The sequence below is a fragment of the Petaurus breviceps genome, unplaced genomic scaffold, assembly GCF_028583685.1.
Source record: "Petaurus breviceps papuanus isolate PSGF00001 unplaced genomic scaffold, PetGlider_PUasm1.0 229, whole genome shotgun sequence".
Lineage (NCBI taxonomy): Eukaryota > Metazoa > Chordata > Mammalia > Diprotodontia > Petauridae > Petaurus > Petaurus breviceps.
The window spans coordinates 38226067-38243343 of NW_027185903.1; the positions used below are offsets into that span (position 1 = coordinate 38226067).

A 17277-nucleotide genomic window follows, 5' to 3' on the forward strand; every position below is an offset into this window, starting at 1 on the left:
ACAGACATTTTGCTTCTCATATTTTTAAAAGGATAAAACCAAGGCAAAATGTTTCACTTTTAAGGTCCATGGTCACCTTTATAACTATTTCCAAAAGAAAAAAAAGCTTCCTGTTGCACATAGTCAGCAAAATATTAAACAAGCAGCTCACTTTTTTTCCTCTAAATTGAGTATTTAGTCTTTAGGAGTGGCTAACCTGGGTCCTTCTTACCCTGGAACGAAGGGACTTTCCTCAAACCTGAAACATGAAGGCAAGTAAAATCCTAATGAAAACACTAACCTCCAATCACTCCCAGATGCCATTCCCTGTCTCTCAAAAACACAAAAGTAGCCTCACTTAAAAAGGAGACAAAATCCTGAAGTATCTTGGTTAATGATAACAACATAGCTCAGGATAAATGTTCTTTAATAATTGGGGTGGGAGCAATACAATGATCCATAATTCCAAAGGATTCACAACAAAAAATGTTATCTACCTTCAGATAAAGAACTGAATGCAGATCAAAGCATACTATTTTTCACTTTGTTTTTTTGTGGTTTTTTGGTCTGTGTTTTCTTTCACAACATGATTAATATATAAATCTTTACAGTCATTGTTTATTGTCTCAAGGAGGGGGAGTAGAGGGGAAGGAGAGCAGGAATTTGGAACTCAAAATTTAAAAAAATGAATGTTGTTTTTACATGCAATTAAGGAAAAAAATTAAATATTAAAAAAAATTGGAGTGAGAATGTCTAAGATTAATAGAAAACTCTCCACACAAAGTTGGGAAATACACAGTGCTAAATACCTCCCCCTGTCCTAATTTTATATTAGAGCAGGCAGATGATATATTAGGGAATGGGAGAGATGAAAGGCAAAAGATACTATTCCTTAGATAGTCAACCTATTATAGTACTGAAGGAATTATGCTAGAAAACCAGGGTAGACAATTTTAATTACTTAAAATTATGAGATAATCCTGGGCAAAAAATACTTTCTCTGTATAAAAGCTGTTTTGTTAACAATCTGTAGTTATATGAAACAAGTTACTAAACTCTTTAGTACTTTTGATTCAACAATCCCACTAGTAAACATGCAACTTTAGTCAGTGAAAGACAAAACACAGATCCACATATACCAAAATGTTCAGAGAAGCCTTTTCATAGTGGAAAAAAGTGGGAGAGGGGGAGGGAGGAAGGATATCTAGTGCTTCTACACAGCAGAACCAAGACAACAACAGATATAATGGCAATAATAATGTAAATGAAAGGGAAAATGAAAGCTGGGTCTAGTGAGCAAATGAGAAAGAAACTTCTCTATTGCTGGTAGAGATGTTGAAGACTTGCAGTGTAGGATGTTGCCACACTTGATTTGTTGACTGGTTTTCACTTGACATATTTTCTGTTATAAGGCAAGGTTCTATGGTGTTATTAGAGAGGGAAGGTATATCAGGATATTTCATAATTATAGTACAAAGACAAAAAGCAATAAAAAGTATTTTCTTAGGATTTTAAGTATTGAAGATGAATTTGATGTTAGGTCTTTGGATCTTTCATTACTCACTAGATGTCATGGGGTACACTTAACTTCTTAATCGTCACACTTAAAAAGACTCAAGAGAACAACTCTAGGCAGCTGGAGTCTGCAACCAATTTCCCCAACCCAGGCAGATTCTGTTGTGCCTTAGGAACTATTTTGATTAAGGTTTCCAAAAGCAGTGTTCTCATAATCACCAGGTCACAGTAAAAGGGCAAGCCCTCATTTAAAAAAGAAAATATCCACACAAAAAAGAGAATGTAGACAAATAAGCATAGTATATGATATCACTTACTATGGAATGAAATGCTTCAAAATCACAGCATTTTCAGATTTTTTAAAATTGAATATGACACAAAATTATCAGATAAAAAGTGGAAATTAATTCAACATGTTGTCTTGTAATGTTACGTACCCATCGAAAATCTTTCCCATCAAATTTACGGGCGTTTGTAAACAACACAGTCCTGGCCGGCATGTTAATTCCCATAGCAAAAGTTTCTGTTGCAAATAAGGCCTACATAAGGGGAAAATACATAAATGAACACCTTTTCTTTTTGAACCACAAATATTCTAATATGCAAACCTCCTTTTTGCATTACATTAAATATTTACTAATGATTTTTAAAACTAAGAAATAAGAGTTATCTAAGATTTCTTAAAAATCCGAAGACATATTATCAAACTATTTTAACTTACTGTGATACCCCTTAAAGAATATGTAACCCATACATAAAATCATTGCTCAATAAAATCAGTTACTTAACCAAAGCAAAATGACTAAAAGAGTTGACAGATGTAATCAAATCCTTTTTGAACATACTTTTAAAAACAAAGAGTAATGGAGAATTTTTTATAAGTCAAGACAATATAGAAAATATTTCACAGCAATTGCAGAGTATTTTTTCTAAAACCTGATAGGTCAATGAAAAGTGACAAATTTTGTTTCTTAAGGGTCTCATACTTATGGGAAAAAGAAGAATGCTCAACCCTCAGTTCAGAAGAACTATGGATTACAAAGAACACTCTATTCTCATCTGTTAGTACTCAATAAAGATTTAAGAGAAATCAAGCTTCTATAAATAAGAAAAAAAACCTAGAAAAGCAGAGCTAAGTGTGTTCCATTTACCTATTTGTTTTTGTGGCAACAATACCATGTAAATTTTGAGTAATCACAGCACTATGCCTTTTTAATGTTCAGAAGACTACATAGTACCAAGGAGCCACGCTCAGGAATCATAAACAATGTAGCAGCAACCACTGTAAAGGAGCATAGAACTTTAGAATGTGATATTTCAGAAGGTAAAAGATATAAGCTTATAGCCAAGAATAACTTATGCAGAAAAATGAGTATAATCTTTTAGGGGTGAAAAAAACCTTAAAGGAGAGGACCTCCAAACATCCTTTTTGAAAAAAGACAAAAAACCTAGTGGTGTAAAAATTTTGAAGTTCAAAAACAGGAGTGAAAAGGAACACAAAAAGGTAAACATGAATAAATAATAAAGGATTGAACAAGAAAAAAAATTGCTTACATTCTAATGTGGAGAAATGACATATCTGTCCTTAAGGAGTCTAACTGGACAGAAGAGTGGTTCTACTATACCATAAAAGAATGAAAAGGCAGGGTAAAAGGAACGTACTGCTGGGGAAGGTTAGGAAACATTATCTCACATCACCAGTGAGAAAGTAGAAGTCCATTCAAATGAGGAGGGAGTGGGGCAAATGGTTGACACTAGGACCTCACTCTCATATGAACTGGTCAAAGGAGGGAAGAACACATACCTTTACACACACACACACACACACACACACACACACACACACACACACTCACAGAACTCATTTCATTCAACAGATAAAACAAGAAAGAGAAGCGAGAATTGGAGGTAATATAAATTAAAGGAGAGATTATTCACAAACTTTACAAAGTCTAACTAGGGATGAATAAAAATTTTTATAGCACTTTTTTTGTAGTAGCCAAGTACTGGAATCTCAAGGGGTAGCCATCAGTTGAGAAACAACTGAATAGCTTGTGATATACAAATACAAGTACTAGTATCCGGAAAGAAATGATGAAAAAAAAAAGAATCTCTTTTAGGGGTGGCTAGGTGGCGCAGTGAATAGAGCACCAGCCCTGGAGTCAGGAGGACCTCAGTTCAAATCCATTCTCAGACACTTAACACAAAAATAAGCTGTGTAACCTTGGGCAAGTCACTTAACCCCAATTGCCCTCCAAAAAGCAAAAAAAAAAAAAAAATGAAAGGAAAGTTTCAGAGAAAGTGGAGGAAATTTGAATGAAATAATACAAAATGAAGTAAACCAGAAGAATAATTTGTACAATGACAACAATATTATATAGACACACAGTTTTGAAAATCTTCGAACTTTCAAAGTGATCAGTGTAAGAATGAACCAGGATGATGAAACAAGCTATACATTCAAAGTGTAGAATCACTCTCTCTCTCTCTCCCTTTTCCTTTATACATGGCTAATGTGGAATTGTTCTGTTAACAATAAATATCTATTGCAGGTGTTTTCTTTTGTTTTGTTTTTTCCATTCTATATTAGGCAGTAGCTGGGAGGCAAGGGAGAGAGAACAGATTTTTGTTGTTTGAAAAAAATTTAATTTTTAAAAGTTCTATAGTTCTGCTTCTGTACTTCAACTGGCTATTTCATAAGTCAAATTCAAATTCAGCTGCAAACCATATGATTCTGACACAAGCTGTATTATCCTAAGCAAGTCACTTATCTTCTCTAGTTTCTTCAGATGTAAAATGGGAGTGAAGGGGGAGCACTCAATGGACTCTGGCCCTTCCCAGCTCTAATCTTTGGATACTATAATTCAAAACCAATAAACTAAAAGCTTAGGACCATTATTTTGGTCATCATATGCCATATTCCAGTAATTCTCACTGGGTATAGGTATTAATTATTTTTAATCAGACCTTAGTCTGAAGGATCTGTCTTCCTCTTCTGAATCTACCAAGTAATTCTACTCCTAGCCTGAACTATAAAGTGAGCTCTTCAAGAGATGATCTATCGGAAATAACAGTTCTTCTGCAGGATCAGCACTGCTTCAGTCAGAAAAGCGCTGTCTTCATCAAAATCGCTACCATAACAGGAGTTATGCTAGATATAAGCAAAAAAGAAAAAAAAAATCCATGTATACAGAATAGAAAGCTTTCTGAGATACTCAATTATCTAGCTGACCATAAAGTAATGAAGTTATACAAGGAAACAAAAAAGTACAGGATAGTAAAAACAAAACAAAAGCTGGTGATGGCCTTTACTCTAACTTGCCAAAAGCTTCATCAGGTGTGATTTTTTAAATTGCAATTAAACAATTATAACCATACCTTTATCAATCCTTCTGAAAAGAGAATTTCTATGGTCTCTTTCAAAATAGGAAGCAAGCCACCATGATGAATACCAATTCCTCTCTTCAAAAGAGGAAGCACATGCTCAACCTGCAAATAAAGAATAAAATTTTTAAATGGCAATTTTTTTTCTTATATTTGACTTCCAATGTTTGGGTTATATTTTAACTATTTTTAATGCATATGCAGACCACGAGTTAATTTATTCACATACTGGAGTTAAGATAATAATCTTTTCATATCTAAAAGTATTTGGTGCCTTTATACCATAGCCTCCAGAGAAATATTAACTTAAAAATGGCAAATGCAGGGGTCGGAGTCAAGATGGCAGAGTAAAAACAGGACTTCCGTGGGGCTCCCACTTCCAGCTCACCCAATTCATGTAAAAGGGGACTCTGAACAAACTTTGAAGCTACAGAACCCACAAAATGACACAGAGAAGCTAACCTCCTGCTGAGGAAAGCCCGGCAGGATGGCAGCAAGTGGCCAGCACAGCGCTCTGGGAGCTAACCACAGCTCCATGGGAGCTGGAGGTTTTAGCCCCAGGGTGGCCTGACCAGCCATTGACTGGAGGGACTTCAGATCACCAGCAGCTGTGGCGGTTTCCAGAATTATCAACACATAGATGCTAAGGACAAAGTTGAGAGGTCAGTGCAGTGTGGACTTTGGGATCCAGTAGTTGGGAGTATGTCAGTCTCTTTCCTCTTGCTGCTGAGGAGCCGTGGCTGTGCAGCCACCCCCACATGGCAGTTTCAGCTCCTGCCTGCAGAGTGTAGGGGGACCAAGCAACCACTCTGAGGGGTAAGCGCTCTTGCTTTAACCTGCTTAGATCTGGATTGCAGTCTAGGGTGAAGGTCCTGGACTGTGTAACCTGCTTGCCAGAGTGTGTGGAGGCCTGAGAGAGGGCACCCAACTAAGACCTTCGGCAGCTGAAAAAACCCCAGCGTTTGGTACGAAAGCTCCCCTGTCTGGTGGCAGAGTCCTACTGTGGCAAAAAGCCCAAAAGTCAAGAAATTGAGTGGCAACATGACCAGGCAAAGGAAGTAAAGCAAACAGAAGAATCTAATATTAGACTCCTATTTTGGGGACAGAAAGGATCAAAGCATGGAACAGGAGGAAGACAGTGACGTCAGAACTCCTGTACCAAAAGCTTCAAAGGAAAATATGAACTGGTTACAGGCCATAGAGGACATTAAGAAGCAGATAAGGGAAGTGGAGGAAAAATTGGGAAGATAAATGAGAACGATGCAAGAAAATTATGAAATGAGAGACAACAGCCTGACTGAGGAAAATAACACCTTAAAAAATAGACTATCTCAAATGGCAAAAGAGGCTCAAAAAGGCAATGAGGAGAAGAATGTCTTAAAATTCCAAATTTGCCAGATGGAAAAAGAATCTCAAAAGCTCACTGAGGAGAATCACTCCTTCAGAATTAAATTAGAGCAAATGGAAGCTAGTAACTTTATGAGAAATCAAGATGCTGTTAAATAGATCCAAACAAATGAAAGAAGAGAAGGCAATGTGAAATATCTCATGGGAAAAGCCACTGACCTAGAAAATAGATCCAGGAGAGATAATTTAAAAATTATTGGACTACCTGAAAGCCATGATCAAAGAAAGAACCTAGAAATCATCCTCCAAGAAATTCCCAAGGAAAACTGCCCTGATGTTTTAGAACCAGAGGGCAAAATGGAGGTTGAAAGAATCCACTGATCACTTCCTGAAAAAGATCCCAAAAAGAAAACTCCTAGGAATATTATAGCCAGGTTCCGGAATTCCCAAATCAAGGAGAGAATATTACAAGCAGCCAGGAAGAAACAATTTGAATATTGGAAACACAAACAGGATAACTCAGGATCTGGCAGCTTCTACACTGAGGGACCAAAGGACTTGGAATGTGATATTCCAGAGGTCAAAGGAGCTGGGATTAAAACCAAGAATCACCTACCCAGCAAAACTGAGTATCATGTTTCAGGGGAAAATATGGTCATTCAGTGGAATAGAGGACTTTCAAGCATTCTTGATGAAAAAACCAGAGTTGAATAGAAAATGTGACATTCAGATAGAAGCAAGAGAAATGTGAGAAGCTAAACAGGGAAAATTTACATTCCCACATGAAAAAACGATAATTGTAACTGAGAAATTTTTCTCAGTATGAAAATAGTTGAGGGGAATAGAAATATATATATATATATATATATATGTCTATGTAGGAGGGTATATGGGCATATGAATACACATATGAATGTGTGTATACATGTTTACAGGTATACATAGATAGAGGGCACAGGACCAATTTAATAGGAAGGGATGATACTTCAAAGGTGAAATTAAGAGGTGAGAGAGGAATATAATGAGAGGAGTTGGAGAGAGACAGAATGGGGTAAATTATCTCACATAGAAGAGGCAAGGGAAAATGGTTACAATGAAGGGGAAGAACAGGAAAGCAAAAGGGAATGAGTCAACCTTATTCTCATTGAATTTGGCTCAGGGAGGAATTGACATACATACTAAATAGGGTATCTCACCTTACAAGAGAATAGGGGGAAGGGGATGAGAGGGGGGAATGATGGAAGGGAAGGCAGGCTGGTGGGGAGGGAAGTTGGAAGCAACCACTGTTAAAAAGGAACAGGATCAAAGTAGAGAATAGAACAAGTGGGAGGTGGGACAGGAGAGACAGAAATATAGTCAGTCTTTTACAATATATCTACTATGGTAATGTTTTGTATAGCTACACATGTACATCTTCCCAGTAAGGGTGGGGGCCAAGAGAGCAAGGGAATGAATCTGTAATTCAAAGTTTTAAAATCAAATGTTAAAAAAAATATATATATATATGCATATATATTTATATATTATTAATACTATTTTTTATGTAACTGGGAAATAAGATATACAGGCACTGGGGCACAGAGATCCACCATGCCCTACTGGAAAAGTCGAAGGGTGTGTGGGAGATGATATGGGAGAGAGCTGATTGGAGGAGGGGATATCCTGTGGGACTGCTATTTTGGGGAGGTGGGTAGGGGAAAAACAGGGAAAATATTTGTAACTCAAAATCTGGTAGAAATGAATGATGTAAAGCAGAATTTGATTAATCATTTGGGAAAAAAAAGGCAAATGCAAAGAAATGAAAAGCAAAAACCTTAGGTGCTGTTGAAAGCAAAATATAAAGTCGTACTTGTAGCCATGTTGCAGAAATAATATTTTAACATCTTAAAGATAGAGAAGGACTATTAATAACAATGCTTAGGTTAACTGCTTTAGCACTTACCTGAGGAAGCTTTTTATCCTCATCAGATAAGCAGTCAATTGCATTATTAAATACTTCTTCAACCATCTTCTTTTCTTCAGCTAAAAGAAAAAAGTTCCAGTTGAAGCTATTATCAAGAAACCAATCACCTAAAAGGTATCAGATGGTATCCAAATTACATGATTTTTAAAAATTACTTAAATACTACCAGATAGGGGAAAATTCATTATGCAAATCTAAACTTGCTTAATAAACATTAAACATGGAGAGGCAAAATGTCTTTAAGATAGTTGCTATTATATAACTACCAAACAATACTGACATGCCACCAAAGAATATCTTTGCTGTTATAATAATTTTAGTACCGGATTATTATATCAATGAAATAACTTTATGGGTTGCCCACCCAAGAAGTTAAGAAAACATATCACACACTATCAATCCAGTAGCTGACTACTTCAAAGGTTGTTTTTTTCCCCCATGATGCTTTAAAATGCACATAAAATTAGTTGTGCCAAGTTAACTAGTTTTTAACATCAAGAATGGGAAAGGCCCAATCTTCTCATCTTACAAATAAGGAAACTGAGTTCTAAAAATATTAATGACTGGGACAGCTAGGTGGTACAGTGAATAGAGCACTGGCCCTGGAGTCAGGAGGACCTGAATTCACATCTGGCCTCAGACACTTGACATATTTACTGGCCATATGACTTTGGGCAAGCCACTTGACCTCAACTGCCCTTCCTTCCCCCCTCCAAAAAGTAAAGAAAAAAAAAAAAAGGCCTCATGTGATCCTTAGAACAACCCTGGGAGGTAGATTCTATTATCAGATGAAGAAAATGAGGCAAACATAGATTAAGTGACTTGCCCAAAGTCACACAGTTAGTGTTTGAGGCAGGATCTGAACTCAGCTCTTCCTGACTCCAGCTCAGGCACTCTATCCACTGTGCTTCCTAGCAGCATGAAATCATGAGGTTAGTTTTTCCTCATACTAAATGTAAACCAAAGATTTAGATAGGACTTTTCCTCTTTTGAAGGGTAGAAGGCAAGGCAATTGGGGTTAAATGACTTGCCCAAGGTCATAAAGCTAGCAAGTGTCAAATGTCTGGGGCCAGATTTGAATTCAGGTCCTCCTGACTCCAGGGTCAGTGCTATATTCGCTACACTACCTATCTGCTCCTGGCCTTTTCTTTATAAAACAAAACAAAACACAAGGTAACATTTATATCTTGCTTCTCTTATTAATTTAGTCTGTATAAGTGAAATTCTTTTACTTTTAAAATGGTTAACTTTGAGAGCAGAGTTTGGATAGTATTCTGAAAACTTAAAGGTTAAATGAGTTATGTTCTGCTGCATAAAAATATTACCCAAATCAGTATCATCCAGGAAATAGAAGCATTTCTCAATTTAACAGAAAATCATAAAGTCATATACACTTTAGTGTAAGTGTACTGTGGAAATTCTGACCACTAACTCAAAAGAAGACTTGGCATACTTAATATTAAAAGAGCCATGAACTCATTTCTATCAGTTGTTTCTAAAACATCCACGAATTCTTCCTCAAGCTTCATGAACACATCTTGATAATCTAGATTTCTAGGGGTGGCTAGGTGGCGCAGTGAATAGAGCATCGGTCATGGAGTCAGGAGGACCTGAGTTCAAATTCAGCCTCAGACACTTAATACAAAAAACTAGTCATGTGATCTGGGGCAAGTCACAACCCCAATTGCCCTCCCCCCTCCAAAAAAAAAGCAAAAGAAAAATGCAGGGAAAAGTAAGACATTACTAATTTTAAAAACTTGTCACATAAAAAAAGAGTAACCAAGAAAATAAATTTAACATAAAAAAATTGTACTGAAGTGCACTAGTACCTGTGTTGAAATCTAATTTGGTCATCTGGAGGGCATACGCTTCGCAGTCTTTTTTACTGAAACTAAAAATGATGACAGGCTGAAAATTTCTTTCCATTATCATCTTCACAATTTTGAACACATTTGATGGTCCTGTAAAGACAAAGGATTGGCTTAAGAGTTTTTTTTTTTTTACAAAAATCATTCATTTAAACCCATATATCTCTGAAACCTTCTAAAAACAAAATCTAATTTTAACATCAAAAAATTTGAAAATGAATAACAAACTAATTTCAAAGCAAAATTAGAGATTACCTTTCGTTCCTCCTTTCCTCCCCTTCTGATCTCCTTTTGCCAAATCTCCTGCATCTCTAAGCACTTGCATTGCAGTATTAAAATTATCTTCTCTGAAATCACCCTGGAACCAAAGTTATTCTTTTATGCAATTTTATCAAAAATGTTGACATAATTTAAACACCTTTCGTATCACAAATTTTCTTCTCAAACAAAAGTAATTTCTTAGCATAAAAGAAAAAAATTACATCAAGTTGACTAAAATAATTAATTTCTGAAAGATTCACATGATTTCCACATGATACTAAAACCTATACAAAGAAGTTTATAAACAAAAGCCTAAATAAAGAAACCGGGCCTTCACCTACCATTTATGGTTAAAACACAAAAGATTTATGACTAAGGAAAAAACAATACATGAAAACCACTTACATTTTCATCGACAACAAGATGAAGGCCATCTCCCCCTGCTGGAAAGATATAATGTTGCAATGGAGTTGGTCGATAATCTGTGTAAATTACATGGCAAGGCTGTAAAATAAATTTTAAGAAAAACTGAAAATAGTTTACTCCTTAAGCATATACATTTTTTTCTAGCTAAATTTCTTTTGAGCCTTTAAGATACTGAGGCAGATAAGTGACACAATGGATAGATTCCTGAAGTTAGAAAGATACAAGTTCAAATTTGGCCTGAGGCGCTTACTTACTAGTTTATTGACCTGTTTGCCTCAGTTTCCTTACCTTTAAGAGGGAGATAATAAGGGGTAGCTAGGTGGCGCAGTGAGTAAAGCGTGGGCCCCGGAGTTCAGAGGACCTGAGTTCGGCTCCAGCCTTAGATACTTAACACACACACACACACACAAAAGCTAGCCGTGTAACCTTGGGCAAGTTACTTAACCCCAATCACCTTCCAACCCCTCCCCCCCAAACAAAAACAAAAAAACCAAAAAAAGCCAAGAGGGGTATAATAATAGCACCTACCTTTCAGGGTGGTTATGGGAATAAAAAGAGATTATTTGTAAAGTGCTTTGTAAACCTTAAAATACTACAGAAATTCTAGTTATTAACACTAAGTTATTAAAATAAAATGGTCCAAACACTTAATCCATAGGAGAAAAATCTCTTTAAATCCTCATAATAATTTTTAAGAAGAAACATTTAAAGAACATATGTGAAAAAAGAAAACTTTTAAGTCACAGTAGCATAGTCATAGCCACCCGCTACTGACTTAAAAGATTCAAATGTAATGCCTGAAATAAAAGGTCACACTGTTATTTGGGTCAAATAACCCACACTACCAAAATTATAGACTTCGCCTCTGCAGCTCTCAAAGCTTCACTCAAACAACAGAGATTTCTAGATGCCCCAAAATAACAATTGGCATTCTATAAGGAAAAGGATGTCTGTTGATCAGCTGGCAACTGTTACAGTCTGTAAGAGAAAAAATGAGAGCTTCCCTGAAAGCTCCCAAAGCACCATTCCTTTGAGTTTAAGAGTTTTGTATAAACTTAAATCTTTAAAGATTAATTCCCCTTCAAACCCAGAGACAAGACATAGAATGCTTTGTGTAAAGAAAAAAAGAGAAGGCCAATTTGGCTGAAATGCATAGTGCAAAAGCAGCAATAAAGTAGTATAATGATGAGGCTAGAAAGATAGGTTGGGTCTTTAAAACAGAACAGAGTTTATACTTAATTCTTGAGACCACATGGGGCCACTGTAATTTCTCCAATGGAGTTATCCCAACAGGGATGTGACATGATCATATGTGAGCAAAAGGAAAATCACTCTGCCACTAATGTGGAAAACAGACTGGAGATAAAGCGAGATGAGGTAGGGAGTCCATTCAGAAGGCCGTGGCAATAAACTAGATGAGATGTTATAATAAGGGTCTGAATTAAAAGACGCTTTTTTAATAGAGAGGTTTTAAATAAAGAGAAGGGAGGTTGCCGTGGAGGTAGAAAGTCATACACATAATGAGTATGAAAGTGCAAATGGAAACAACAAAACAAGCAAAACTGAAGGCTATCAAATTATAACGACCAAGCTTAATTCCTAATGAAAAATACCATTCCCCATCATTCGCTTCTTTGCAAAGGTGAAGGACCATGGGAGAATATGCCATTGAACATAATGTCAGATTTTTTTTTAATAAGTTGGTTAGTTTCATGTAATTTTCTCTTCTTCCTTCTTTTTAAAAAAATATTTCTTAAAAAAGAAAGCTTGGACAGCACTAGGTGGTGCAGTGGATAGAGTACCAGCCCTACAGTCAGGAGGACCTGAATTCGGCCTCAGATACTTGACACTTATTAGCTGCATGACCCTGGGCAAGGGCAAGTCACTTAACTCCAACTGCCTCACAAAAAAACAAAAGGCAGTTTGGGAGCAGATGCAGGAAGGATACAGAGGAAATAGGGATTCAGGGACTGTGCCTACCTCCCCCCAAATCAATAAAAATTTATTTTAAGGTATAAAGCCTATATTACCTTGTAGGGTTTTGAGAACAACCATCATACTTTGTCAAAGGTCTTTTCTTTCTTTTTTTTTTTTTTTAAAGCAATTGGGGTTAAGTAACTTGCTTAAGGTTACATGTCAGTCATTTCTGGGTGTGGTGCTAAGTATCTGAGCCTGGATTTGATCCCAGGTCATCCTGACTCTGGGGCTGGTGCTCTTACTCACTGAGCCACCTGGCCACCCTTTTGGGGTTTTTTTGAGGGCAATTGGGGTTAAGTAACTTGCCCAAAGTTACACGGCTAGTTTTTGTGTGTGTGTGGGTGTTAAGTGTCTGAGGCCAGAACCGAACTCAGGTCCTCCTGACTCCAGGGCCGGCTTTACTCACTGCGCCACCTAGCCACCCTGTCAAAGGTCTTTTCTAAATCTATTGATACAATAATCTGTTTTTTAAATGTTTTTGTTTTAAACATGATTATGTTATTTCTCTAATACTGAACTATCTTTGGATCCCTATTATAAATCTTTTTATCAAATATCTCTGATAAGGGTGAGACATGGCACAGTATAAAGAATCTGATGTTTATGACCTGTGTGAACTTGGGCAAGTCACTTCTTGGACTTTAGTTTCCTCGTCTATCAAATGAAGGGGTTGATCTAGATGGCCTTTGAAGTCCTTTCCAGTTCTAGATCTAAGTAGTCAAAAGACAGGAACAAACAGGTCAACAACAAAAGAATGCACTAAATCATTAACTACAAAAGAAATACAAATTGAAAAAACTCCCGAGATTTTACTTCACACTGATCAAATCCTGGAAACAAAGGAGATACTCATCAACTGGGGAAGAGCTAAACAAGAGATGGTATATGAATGTAAAGGAATATTAATATGCAATGAAAAATGATGGGTATGGTGAATGTGAAGAAACATGGGAAGACTCATATGAACTAAAGTACATGACAACATCAGTGGAAAAAACAATTTAAAAAATTGAAAACGGGGGCAGCCAGGTGGCTCAGTGAGTAAGAGCACCGGCTCCAGTGTCGGGATGACCTGGGGATCAAATCCGGGCTCAGACGCTAAGCACAACACCCAGAAATAACTGGCCGTGTAACCTTGAGCAAGTTACTTAACCCCGACTGCTTTAAAAAAAAAATTGAAAACAAATGCTCTGAAATACTAATGACAGAGTTCAGCCTTAAAGAAGAATACTCCCTCCTGTCTCTGCAGAGAAGGGGAAATTATAGGTATGAAATAGGGAATATAATGCCAGATAAATGTTGGAATATATTTTTTTGTAATGTGTAGTTTTGCTAAATTTGTGAAATGTCTTTTTTATTCTTTATTATATACGATGAATGGCTCTCAATGATGGGGAAGGATATGCTGGGAAATATCAGAGAGACGGAAAAAAAGATATCTGTGTATGTGCATATTTATATCTTAACTATCCATCTATATAGATATGTGCATATATGGAGACACATAATCTATGTTATACATAGATATGTATGTATATGTAGCTATATACGTGTATATGTACCAATATGTATGTATAGCTTTATGGCTATATAAACACATATATTTATTTTTAATAATTAAAATAAAAATAATAAACAAGAAAAAAGTCACTTCTGACAGAACTTTAATTTTATTATCAATGCTAAAGAATTTTAGTAGTTAACATGGTTTTTTAGAAAGTAAATATAGGTTTTAATTTTTGCTATACCTAGGTTTCAATGTCTTTAATATTTCCTGAATGGCTAAAACGACCCAAAACAAATCACAGAAGCAAAGACCAAGAAACCTTGAGGGAAAGAAAGATCGATATGAGATCTGCTGTAAGAAAAAAAATTCTTAAGAGCAAGAGCTATCCAAAAGTAGAAGAGGCTTGCTTGGAAGTAGTGGGCTCCCTTATCACTGGAGATATTCAAGCCAAGGCTAGAAGATCACTTTCTTGGCATGTGGTAAAAGAGATATTGGCTTAGATAGGATTTGAGGTGTCTTCCAACTCTGAGATTTTATAATGTTTTTAGTAAAGGTGGTGATGATTAAATTACTCTTAAAAGATCAATAGTGCAAAAGTATTCAGTTTGGATGAAAATAGGTAAATCTCGGGAGTCAGCGAGGATGAGTAGTAATACAGAAATACATCAAATGCACATGCATGAAATGGTGTTCATTCATACATATGTCAGGTTTTTCAGCGATGACATTTCAAAGTGTCTGTTGTATTTTAACTGGTGTATGGATATAGTTGTTCACTTTCCCTTCATTTAACCATATGTTCAGTTTTGGCAAATACCTATGCAGACTATAAGAAATTGTAGGAAAAGGACCCACATGTACAAAAATATTTATAGCAGCTCTTTTTGTGGTGGCCAAGAATTGGAAATTGAGGGGATGCCCATCAATGAAGGAATGGTTAAACAAGTTGGGGTATATGAATGTAATGGAATACTATTGTTCCATAAAGGAGGTGGACTTCAGAATAACCTAGAAAGATTTGCATTAACTGATCTGAGTGAAGTGGGCAAAACCATGTAACATTGTAACAGCAACACTGTGCATATAACTTTGATAGACTTAGCTTTTCTCAGCAATGCAATGATCTAACACAATTCCAAAAGACTCAATAAAAAATGCTACCCACATCCAGAGAAAGAATTACGGAATCTGAATGTAGGTCGAAGCATACTATTTTTTCTTTTCTTGTTTTTTTCTTTCTCATGGTTTTTCCTTTTGGTTCTAATTCTTCTTTACAACATTACTAATGTGGAAATATGTTTAATGAGATTGTACATGTATAGCCTATATCAGACTGCAAGCTGTCTTGGGGAAGGGGAGAAAATATAAAACTCAAAATCTTGTAAAAGTGAATGTTGAAAACTAAAGATAAATATATTTTTTAAAATCTGTAAATACTAAAATAAAAGAAGAAATTGTAGGCTTTTATTCATAAAGCAAGATATGGTGAATAAAACATTAGAAGGATGCTTGCTTTTTGTTTGTTCACCCTTTCTTTTCATCTTCTTTATTTTAGGCAGAATTAGTTGTACAGCACTGGACAAAAAACAAATCTAAAAGTAACGTTATCTTATCATGCTTCTTGACATAGAAAGAGTTTTTAGTAAGAAAAGAAGTACCTGTTTATGTAAATGACAAATCCATTCTGCAAACTGTCGAGCGTTTGGAATAGTAGCAGAAAGGAAGACGTAGTGAACATTATCAGGAAGCAAAATAATAGTTTCTTCCCATACCACACCACGCTCTAGAAAATAAAAATCACAAATACAGAACTCCAAATTATTTAAGTAACACTGTCAGAAAAGGTTTTTTCCTCAAATACTCACCCTTATCACAAATCTAGATTAGCATTAGAGCCACCCCATAAGCCTCCCCCTCCAAATTAAGCATTAAAATACAATAGTCTAAATACTTTAAGGGTCTAAGTAGCCCCTAAAGAGAACTTCATATTTAAAGGATCAAAATAGTTCTACTTCACTCTAAACAAGGGAGAGTAATGATTTCTACAAAGTCAAATGTAAAAATGAAATAGCTGAAAATACAGTTCTAATCCACAAAGGACCTTGTAACTAAATTATCACAAGGTCCTTTAAAGGTAAAGAAAAAAGTGATTCGATGCAATAATAACTTTTGGATTCTTTTAATAAATGGAACATAAAACAGAAATAAAATTTGACTTTTTTTTTTAAAGATAATCAATGCAGATTTAATAACCCTCAAACTAAGAAGAAGAGAACTGAATTTTTCAAACTTCCAAAGGGAACAACAATCTACAGGGTAATCTCTAAAACACAGTAAGACAAATCATTCAGTCAACAAGCATTTATTCACTGCATACTATATGCAAGGGAAAAGAGCATGCAAACAATAATGTACATACAAGATATATACAAAGCAAAGGACACAAATACAATATGCAAAGAAGCTCATTTTGTAGTACTAAACTAAGGGGGGAGCTTGACAATTGGAGAATGAACAAATTTTGGTATATGAATGCACTAGAATATTACTATACCAATGATGAAAGGCCCAATTTCAGTGAAATCTATTAAGACTTGTATGAACTGGTATAGAATAAAATGAGCAGAACAAGTAGAACAATTTTTACAATACCATTGTAAAAATTAAAAATTCTGAAAGTTTTGCAACAAACTATGATTCTAGAGGAGTGATGAGGAAGAGATGACCTAACAGAAAAATGATGGAATCAGAGTGCAGAATGAGACATGCATATTTTTGGACATGACCAAAGTGGGAGTCTGTTTTGCTTCACTATGCATTATTTGTTACACAAGTTATCTTTTTCTTCTTAAGCTGTGGTGGGGCAAGGACCATGGTGGTGGGTGGAAGGAGAGATAAAAATTATTTTTGTCTACTAAACCAAAAATTTAATTAAAAAAGAAATGAGTAAGTGATGGAAAGTAATTGTAATGGACTAAAGATGCTGATGCCCTTGATAGTAATAGGAAAGTTTGAGAAAGGGGAGGGTTTGGGGGAATGAATGAGTTGTT

General features: G+C 35.7%; 1 protein-coding gene across 1 annotated transcript in view; it reads right to left on the minus strand.

The window, feature by feature from the left end:
• Positions 1–17277, minus strand: part of MTREX (Mtr4 exosome RNA helicase) — a 90640-nt gene that overhangs the window by 59233 nt on the left and 14130 nt on the right. Inside the window, exons 8-14 of the mRNA XM_069096508.1 lie at positions 15886–16010; positions 10723–10821; positions 10312–10414; positions 10018–10149; positions 8168–8247; positions 4873–4983; positions 1932–2033 (exon numbers count right to left, since the gene is read on the minus strand). Of these exons, the coding sequence (XP_068952609.1) occupies positions 1932–2033; positions 4873–4983; positions 8168–8247; positions 10018–10149; positions 10312–10414; positions 10723–10821; positions 15886–16010 (752 nt within the window). The remainder of the gene's footprint in view (positions 1–1931; positions 2034–4872; positions 4984–8167; positions 8248–10017; positions 10150–10311; positions 10415–10722; positions 10822–15885; positions 16011–17277) is intronic.